The sequence below is a fragment of the Girardinichthys multiradiatus genome, chromosome 7, assembly GCF_021462225.1.
Source record: "Girardinichthys multiradiatus isolate DD_20200921_A chromosome 7, DD_fGirMul_XY1, whole genome shotgun sequence".
Lineage (NCBI taxonomy): Eukaryota > Metazoa > Chordata > Actinopteri > Cyprinodontiformes > Goodeidae > Girardinichthys > Girardinichthys multiradiatus.
The window spans coordinates 4,392,633-4,402,879 of record NC_061800.1 but is presented as its reverse complement, the minus strand read 5'-3'; the positions used below and the strand labels follow the sequence as shown (position 1 = coordinate 4,402,879).

General features: G+C 42.8%; 1 protein-coding gene across 1 annotated transcript; it reads left to right on the top strand.

Moving 5' to 3' along the window:
• Positions 1–9,118: 9,118 nt before the first annotated feature.
• LOC124871497 (gamma-crystallin M3-like) lies at positions 9,119–9,950 on the top strand. The gene is made up of 3 exons (XM_047370843.1): positions 9,119–9,188; positions 9,295–9,537; positions 9,622–9,950. The coding sequence occupies exons 1-3, from the start codon at positions 9,180–9,182 to the stop codon at positions 9,895–9,897; spliced, it is 528 nt and encodes a 175-aa protein (XP_047226799.1). The 5' UTR covers positions 9,119–9,179; the 3' UTR covers positions 9,898–9,950.
• Positions 9,951–10,247: the final 297 nt, after the last annotated feature.

Sequence of the window (10,247 nt, the reverse complement as noted above, 5' to 3'; positions counted from 1 at the left end):
GAAGGCATGAACAAACCTGGTGGGTGGGCGGAGTCAGGCAGAACTAACCTCTGATTGGCAGCCTATGGGCGGGACCCACAGTTCCTTCATTCCAACCCATCTTAGTGTACCTTAAACTGAAAAACTATTAACATGCACCTACCTCAGAAACAAGCTGCTTCTTAACTCTCCTGAAAACTCAAAGTTTTAATCAATCTGGGATTTAGAAACATTATTCTAAGCATGGATTATTTTGTCATGCAACATATAAACAAACATTCATTCCAACAAAACAAAGACAAAACATCAAAGACAAACAAATGGCCAAATTTGAAGCTTCAAGAATTCAAATAAATTTTTAACAATCTCTTTTCAGAATATGTTTTCTCAGCCATATATCTTAATGCTGTAATTGATCAATTTTGTTATGACAATCTTCAGGATCATTTTCAAGATGAGTGCACATAGTCCAAAGAGATCTCAAACTATTTAGAAGCACAGCAACAGTTTTCTCTTAAATGAATCCAAATTTACTGATGCTGAAATCTTTTGCCAATTCTTTGTACTGTTATTCTGTAATAATAATAACAACAATCCTGAGAGTTATTGTTATAGTTCTCTTTTTGTTTGGCTCAATTTGATCACAGCTGTATTCCAGAATTTCTCTGCTCAGGTTAAATGCAAAGAAGTATTTTAAGCCGGCGTTGATATTTTTATGGTATACCCAAACAAAACAAAAACTGCAGTGTTTGACTTGATCAGAAATTAAGATAAGAAACTTGACTCCAAACTGGACTTTGTTCCACATAGTGTTTCAAAGGAGAACAGACATAATTTTCTTTAATTTGGCTATTTAAATTTTGAGAGTTGGGGAGAAACTTACTAGAACCCCTCTTTTACAATCCAAATGCTGATAAATGTTCCAATATTTTATTTCTTAGTAATCTGAAATTACCTTATGTACCTTTCTACTCATATGTATTTTTTAATCTTTAAACCCTAAGAAATCAAACAAGGAGACTGGAGTTTGAGCCGACCATCCTCTTTCATGTTGAGAGAGCCTTTATTTCTTTTCTTTTCCTAAAATGAAGGATTTTACTTGTCTTTATTCCGTTATAAAAATCCTAACCTTGGTTCCAAAATAAAACTCTTCAACCCCAATCTGTGTCACCCAGAGTAGAAATTTTGAGTATTATTGCGTTTCAAAGCCACCGATTGACTGGAACCCATCATTGGCTTAGATCTGTTTTAATAGGTAATCGGTCTACCTTTAATTAAGTATTATAATTTTATGGACCCAAAATCTTTGGCTTACGGGCTTCAGGAGTCCAGGAACCGCAGGTTGAGTACTGCTGCATTGAACAATGATGTCAACTTTCTGCAGAGATTGAAGGATTGGCTAAATATCCCCAGACCTGTTACTGTATTATTTCTGCTTGGACAATAATCAGATTTGAAAATCACTAGTTCACAACTCCTAATTTACCTCAGATCATATTTGCTCCTAACCCAGTTCATAAGAAGCTTCAGACAAGCATTATGCTAAAAAGCCAAAAACACAGATCTGTTTTAAAATAAAGAAAAAGCATGCTTAAAAAATTTGGTACTGCGGTGGGAAATAATTCCGCGGTTCTGAAGGCCTTTTCTATGCAGTCTTTTAGGGAATATGAGATTAGTTTAATTTTGTGTGGTACCACTGTCCAATCAGAATCTTTCTTACCTTCAAAAATAACCCAATTTTTCCCATTCTCATTTTAAAGGTTTGTTTTACCAAGGAAAATGTGTTTAACAAAACCGATTACTCTTAAAAGTTTAAAATGTTTTAGCTGGTGATATCTTAGAAAACAACAAATGTTTTAATATTTCTGTGCAACACAGAACTGATTAGGTTTCCTTTCCTTCCCCAAAGGGAGAAAAAAGAACCTGCAGAACCAAGCCTTTCATAGTTTTTGTCAGGCCTTGATATAAGGTACAGTGTAAATCAACACACTGCATGAATCAGAAGAGAGAAGGAAAAAAAAACTAATATAACCTCTTACATGATGGCGCCGCAGATGGTCGCCTCGGCGTGTTGGTGCGCGTTGTTTTGTTTTGTTTTTTGCTTTAAAACGGTCTTCTGTGATGGTACCCGGAGCTCTCTCACCAGAGAAGAACTCATGAACATCAGGGCTACTACACCAGAGGAGTTATTTCCCACTTTTCTGCCTACTGCTCTGGAATTTTTGGACATTCTGGTCAAAGGTGCGCTCACCTTTGTTCACGTGGTGAAACGCCGGAAGAGAGGGAAACGGGCTGGGGTGCTGGTACGTCTTCGCCAGCGTGGACTATGAACACCGTTACCTGGAATATTTCTCTCTAACGTGCGCTCACTTCCCAACAAAATGGAGGAACTACAACTGCTGTTGGGGAAAAACAGGGACTTTTATTCATCGGCAGTTTTGTGCTTCACGGAGACGTGGCTGTGTGGATTAATACCGGACTCTGCGCTGCAGCTGGCAGGATTCCAGCTCTACAGAGCGGACAGAGACACGGAACTCTCCGGCAAAGCGAAAGGTGGAGGAATCTGTTTTTACCTCAACAGTGGTTGGTGCAACAACGTGACAGTGATTCAGCAGCACTGTTCTCCAGACCTGGAAGCCTTCATCTTAAACTGTAAGCCTTTCTATTCCCCCCGTGAGTTCGCTTCGTTCATCCTGGTCGGTGTTTACATCCCGCCGCAAGCTAACATGCAGGTCGCACAGCGCATGCTCGCCGACCAGATACTGAGTGTGGAGCGGACCAACCCGGACTCCTTAGTTATCGTCGTTGGCGACTTTAACAAAGGTAATCTCACCCACGAACTCCCCAAATACAGACAGTTTATAAAATGTCCGACCAGAGAGGACAACATTCTGGATCACTGTTACACCACCATCAGAGACGCTTATCACGCCGTCCCACGTGCTGCACTGGGCCAATCCGACCACATCATGGTCCACCTGATTCCTGCATACAGGCAGAAACTAAAGCTCTGCAAACCTGTTGTGAGGACGACAAGGAAGTGGAGCAGTGAGGCTGTGGAGAATCTCCAGGCGTGTTTAGGCTGTACAGACTGGGATGTGTTCAGGACTACTACCAACAGTCTGGACGAGTACACAGAGGCTGTGACTTCCTACATCAGCTTCTGTGAGGACAGCTGTGTACCATCATACACCAGGGTGAGTTACAACAACGACAAACCCTGGTTCACAGCTAAACTCAGAAGGTTAAGACTGGATAAGGAAAAGGCCTTCAGGAGTGGGGACAAAGACATATACAGAGAGGCAAAGTACAAGTTTGGCAAGGCAGTGAAAGAGGCCAAACGACTGTACTCTGAGAAGCTCCAAAACCAGTTCTCAGCCAACGACTCTGCGTCTGTCTGGAAAGGGCTCAAGCAAATCACCAACTACAAGCCGAAAGCCCCCCACTCCATCAACGACCGACGCCTCACCAACGACCTGAACGAGTTCTACTGCCGCTTTGAAAGACAAAGGGACAGTCCTGCAACCATCTCCCACGACGCCCCCCAACAGCTGCAGCCACAATCCACCACCCCCATCTCTCCAACCTCAAGAGGGGCCTTGGCACCTCCAACCCCCACCCTGAAGTTCCCCCCCACCAGCCCCCTACCCACGCCGAGGACGGCTCTTTCCATCCAGGAGAGGGACGTCAACAAACTCTTCAGGAGACAGAACCCCCGGAAAGCTGCTGGTCCGGATTCTGTCTCACCAGCCAGCCTGAAGCACTGCGCTGATCAGCTGTCTCCAGTCTTCACAGACATTTTTAACACCTCACTGGAGACATGTCATGTGCCAGCCTGCTTCAAGTCCTCCACCATCGTCCCTGTTCCCAAGAAGCCAAGGACCACAGGGCTTAATGACTTCAGACCCGTCGCCCTGACCTCTGTGGTGATGAAGTCCTTTGAGCGCCTTGTGCTCTCACACCTAAAAGACATCACCGACCCCCTCCTTGACCCCCTGCAGTTTGCCTACAGAGCCAACAGGTCTGTAGATGATGCAGTCAACCTAGCCCTTCACTTCATCCTCCGGCACCTGGACTCCACAGGAACCTACGCCAGGATCCTGTTTGTGGATTTCAGCTCTGCCTTCAACACCATCGTCCCAGTTCTGCTACAGGAGAAGCTCTCCCAGCTGAGTGTGCCCGACTCCACCTGCAGGTGGATCACTGACTTCCTGTCTGACAGGAAGCAGCGCGTGAGGCTGGGGAAGCACGTCTCTGACTCCCTGACCATCAGCACCGGTTCCCCCCAAGGCTGTGTTCTCTCTCCTCTGCTCTTCTCCCTGTACACCAACAGCTGCACCTCCAGTCACCAGTCTGTCAAGCTTCTGAAGTTTGCGGACGACACCACCCTGATCGGACTCATCTCTGATGGTGATGAGTCTGCGTACAGATGGGAGGTGGACCATCTGTTGGACTGGTGCAGCCAGAACAACCTTGAGCTCAACGCTCTAAAGACAGTGGAGATGGTTGTGAACTTCAGGCAGAACCCAGCCCCACCTGCCCCCATCACCCTCTGTGACTCCACAATTGACACTGTGGAATCTTTCCGCTTCCTGGGAACCATCATCTCCCAGGATCTCAAGTGGGAGCCAAACATCAGCTCCCTCATCAAGAAAGCCCAGCAGAGGATGTTCTTCCTGCGGCAGCTGAAGAAATTCAACCTGCCAAAGACTATGATGGTGCACTTCTACACAGCCATCATTGAGTCCATCCTCACCTCCTCCATCACCATCTGGTACGCCGCTGCTACAGCCAAGGATAAGGGCAGGCTGCAGCGTGTCATTCGGTCTGCTGAGAAGGTGATTGGCTGCAGTCTACTGTCGCTCCAGGAACTGTACACCTCCAGGACCCTGAAGCGGGCAGGGAAGATTCTGGCTGATCCCTCCCACCCCGGTCACAGACTCTTTGAGACTTGAGACTCTCCCCTCTGGCAGGAGGCTGCGGTCCATCCGGACCAAAACCTCACGCCACAAGAACAGTTTTTTCCCATCTGCCACCAGCCTGGTTAACAAAGCCCGGAAACCACCCTGACACTGTCCCTTTCCCCCACACCCCCCCTTTTTTTGCTGACAGGACACTTGTAACTTGTAACTCTATGTGTTACATTAACGCTCAGCTTGGACTCCTGCTTTACTTGCACTGCTTTACTTGCACAATGATCACCTGCACTGTTGTATTGCTCTTGCATCTTATACTGCTCTATATTTACTCTCACTCACTTAAAACTGTGCACATATATTTATATTATATTGTAGATATGTTTATACTGTTTAATTTGTACTGTATTGCACCGACTACGCCAAAACAAATTCCTTGAATGTCCAAAAACGTACTTGGCAATAAAGCTTTTCTGATTCTGATTCTGATTCTGATTCGCAGCAGCTGCTGTGAAAAACAATGAATTTGTACCTTCTATAAGCGTCAGTTAGCACTTACGGACAAAACTGCACCAAACTGTAAGTACTGTGTCAGAGACTGTATGAAGACCATCTGCAGTAAAACTAAGCCTGTTGTAATGAGGTCTCTACCCATTAGATTTATAGGATACTTTTATGGACAGGATTTCTAGGCGCAGCCAAGGGCTGGAGGGGGTCTGGTTTGGGGACCAGAGGATTTCGTCTCTTCTTTTTGTGGATGACGTGGTCCTGCTGGCCCCATCTAGCCAAGACCTACAGCATGCACTGGGGCGGTTCGCAGCCGAGTGTGAAGCAACTGGGATGAAGACCAGCTACTCCAAGTCCGAGGCCATGGTTCTCGACCGGAAAAGGGTGGCTTGTCCTCTTCAGGTTGGAGGGGAGTTCCTGCCTCAAGTGGAGGAGTTTAAGTATCTCGGGGTCTTGTTCACGAGTGAGGGAAGAATGGAGCGGGAGATCGACAGACGGATCGGTGCGGCTGCCACAGTAATGGGGGCGCTGTGCCGGTCCGTTGTGGTGAAGAGAGAGCTGAGCCGAAAAGCGAAGCTCTCGATTTACCGGTCGGTCTACGTTCCTACCCTCACCTATGGCCATGAACTTTGGGTCATGATCAAAAGAACGAGATCCCGGATACAAGCGGCTGAAATGAGCTTCCTCCGTAGGGTGGCCGGGCACTTCCTTAGAGATAGGGTGAGGAGCTCGGCCATCTGGGAGGGGCTCGGAGTAGAGCCGCTGCTTCTCCACATCGAGAGGAGCCAGTTGAGGTGGCTCGGGCATCTATACCGGATGCCTCCTGGACGCCTTCCTCGGGAGGTGTTCCAGGCATGTCCCACCGGGAGGAGGCCCAGGGGACGACCCAGGACACGCTGGAGAGACTATGTCTCTCGGCTGGCCTGGGAACGCCTTGGGCTCCCCCTGGAGGAGCTGGAAGAGGTGTCTGGGGAGAGGGACGTCTGGGCGTCTCTGCTGAGTCTGCTGCCCCCGCGACCCGGTCCCAGATAAAGCGGAAGACGATGAGTACGAGTTAAAATTGTGAAAAACTGAAACATTTCAAGTTCTCAAATTACTTTATCATAACATGTTTTAATCAGATTGTATCAGCACAAAATACACATGTTTGTTGCATAAGAATAACTGGTATCAATTTAACTTAATTGTTTAAGTTGCTGCCAAAGCAAAACTCCAAAGCAGCAAAACTCCAAAGCAGTCGGCTCCTTCGAAGGAGCTGACTGCATTCAGTGGTGCGAAAAAGGTCACTGTATGCATACAATCTGTTAATAACCTTTTTCTGATCCAATACAGTTTGAATGATTATACTTAATTCTCCTGTGATTATTTTGCTAACTACCAGTCTTGCTTCCAGAATAAAATATCCATCAGGAGAGGCAAGGGGTTTTCTCCAACACAATTAATGGTCACTATTGAATCAAGTAAATTTAACATGCTTTTTTTTTTTTCATTATAAGAATAAAAAACAACAGCTTATAAAATAAAAAATATTTTAGTGCCGTTATTGCCAGGGCTGCTCGGCAAACCCACTTCTGTTTGCAGCGTTTTTGGAGCCTCTTATTCAGTCAATAAAAAAAAAATGGATACATACAAGGTACAGATATAAAGGGGACAATGCAGAGGCTGGCATTATTTGCAGATGATATTTTAATATTTTTATTCAGTCCCAATACATCCTTGTCAGTACTTATGTCAGAATTTGGGGAATTTGAACAATTATCTGGCTACATATAATAAATGTACAAAAAACAAAAGCCCTCACTTTTAATTATAGTACCCCTGAAGCTTTTAAAGAAAAATATAATAATAAATGGTATTTAAATTTAAAGAAATATCTTGACTCAAGATATTAACAAGCTGAAATCAACGAATTATGATATGTGAGTGTCCAAATTAAAATAATTAAAAGACATCAATAGATGGAATTTAATCCCTTTAATGACTCTTACTTCAAGAGTTGAGGTTGTCAAAATTATTACTGTTGAAAAGTACTAGATGGAGCGTAAACAATGTATAGATAAGATTCTTCAAACAGATCTCCCTTCCATCTTTAAAACATTTTACCTAGGAATACCTAAAATGAAAGATTAAAATAATTAAAATAAAATGTTTGAAATCATGCTATCAACAGGGGAAAATGGAATTACTGTGAAATGGTTAAAGGTGAAAATGCTAAATAAAGAAAATTGGTTTGCTGTGATGCATGATGTACATGTTATGGAGAGGTTGACTTAGACTTGTAAAGATGAAAGTGAGAAATTTTAGAGGCTGTAAAAAGGATGGTCGAATTAAGCTTATAAGATACTACTCTTCCCACAGTGAAGTCTCCTCAGATTCTTGTATAGTTCAACATGGTACTCAGTAAACAATTCAGTCCAGTCTGGTTGACAGTTTCTGGTCCAGAGCTAAAACCTACTCAACTTGTTGGTCAACAGTATAAACCCAATGTTTAAATTAAAGAGAGAAGCCAGTAGTTTTTATGTATGACAGCTTAAACAGAGCTTTAAAATCTGCAGGGTCGTTTTGTTTATTTCCTTTGTTCAGAAACTAAAATTAAATCATGAATTTATGGTGTGAACATGGTAGAATGGCCTAACCATAACCCTATGCCTGTCCAATTAATATCCTATCATATCAATGTACTTTATAAAACAAAGGGGTCCAATTGATATTTTGTTATAAAGAGATAATAAAAATATATAAAAAGTCCAAAGAGTGAAAAAAATGACATTTTAATAAAGCCAAGATAAAATCTTTGCAGAACAAGTTATGTTAACTTTCTTCATCCATATGCAGGCTAGTTGAATTATTGGGGGCTTGTCCAGGATTATTTCATTATTTCTTGCTAGGTACATTTATGATGTAGCCTGCTGAGAGTGGTGCTTATTATCCACATGGTGAGCTGATTGTCAACTGCTTTGCTCTGTCAACGTCAATCAGTCAAATACTAACAAGCTGAATGAGAAGAGATCACCCTGTTGTACATGTAACCGATTTGAGATTATTTAGTTTTCTGTTTTTCTCCTTTTCCTTGGCCAAATTTAAAAAAAACAAAATTAAGTTTAAACAGTTTCGGCCTTTACTTGTATTCTTGGACAAATATAGTCAAATCAAATGACTTTGATACATGTGAGCTATGCATAAACATATAGTGTTTTTGTGCAACATCTAACATCGGAAAATTGTTGCTGCTTACAACAAAAAAAAAACATAGGACCTTAGCATCTCAGATTAGCTGTTAAGCAGGTATCTCACACAAAGCCTGCTTGTTTACAAGAGTTCACAGTGCAAACATTGTATAACATGAGACATATGCATGCAGTCTGTGGCCAAAATGCTAAAGGTTACTGAATGTACAAGCAAACAAAGCAAAAGAAGAGTTTTCTATTTATTCACAATCACAAACATTACCACTAAAGCAATTTCCACTTTTGTCTGCCATTATGAATAACTTTTGCATCATTTATGATGTAATCAATTGTAGATGAAAACTATTTCTAGAAAAAATGCATTTCCATAGGACATTGTTAAACAATAGTCATGGCCCTAATTGTTATATCTGTGAGCAACTCAAAATGCTGTAGGGCTTCAATGGTGGTTTGCCAGGTCAGGAATTTGAACAATAGAGGGGTACATTGTCTTTGTCTCCTGTCAGGTATAAATGTAAGATGCTCAGGCAGGCAGGGAATCAGTTCAAATACAGTTCTCTGAGAGACCTGACTAGCCACCACAAACACCATGGGCAAGGTAAAAATTCAGAACAATTGTTCCAAATCAATGGCAGAATCCTTAAAAGGACTTATCTGGTAGAGCTTAATATCGGCTTTGATCTCTGAACATTTTTTTTTTACAGATCATCTTCTACGAGGACAGAAACTTCCAGGGTCGCCACTATGAGTGCATGAGCGACTGTGCTGACATGTCCTCCTACCTGAGCAGGTGTCATTCCTGCAGGGTCGAGAGCGGCTGTTTCATGGTCTACGACCGCCCCAACTACATGGGAAACCAGTACTTCATGAGGAGGGGCGAGTATGCTGACTACATGAGTATGTTCGGCTGGAGTGGTGGAATCAGGTCTTGCCGAATGATCCCTTCGGTAGGTATTAAACAACAAGTCATTATCTTCTAAGAATGGGGCCACTAGAAAGTGGAATTTTATTGTTTTATTTGCTGCAAACAGTACAGGGGATCCTACAGGATGAGGATCTATGAGAGGGAGAACTTTGGTGGTCAGATGTATGAGATGATGGACGACTGTGACTCCATCATGGACCGCTACCGTATGTCTGACTGCATGTCCTCCCACGTGATGGACGGTCACTGGCTGATGTATGAGCAGCCCCACTACAGAGGCAGGATGATGTACCTGAGGCCTGGAGAGTACAAGAGCTTCAGAGACATGGGATATGGAGGCATGAAGTTCATGAGCATGAGGAGGATCATGGACATGTGCTAATTGTACATTTTTAACTTAATTAAATAAATAAATCTATGTACATTAACTGAAAATGGTGTCTGCAATGCTTCAATTAATATTATTATTATTATTAATAGTAGTAGTATTATTAGTGTGAACAGACTTTGAATGTTGGTGGGATAAAACCTCTGAAAAGTTTTCCTAATTAAGGCTTTCTAGTTAGTTATGAAGCTAAGATCAGTTTGACCTTTACCTAAAGAATTTTGCTATTGAGATGTTTGGGAATCTAACACAAAGAATTGAATTTGTGGAGCTTCATTTAGAATATTCACTTATACAGCATCTAATAAGCATCAGAAAAAGTAAACATTGAAATTCTTGCCCTCAGA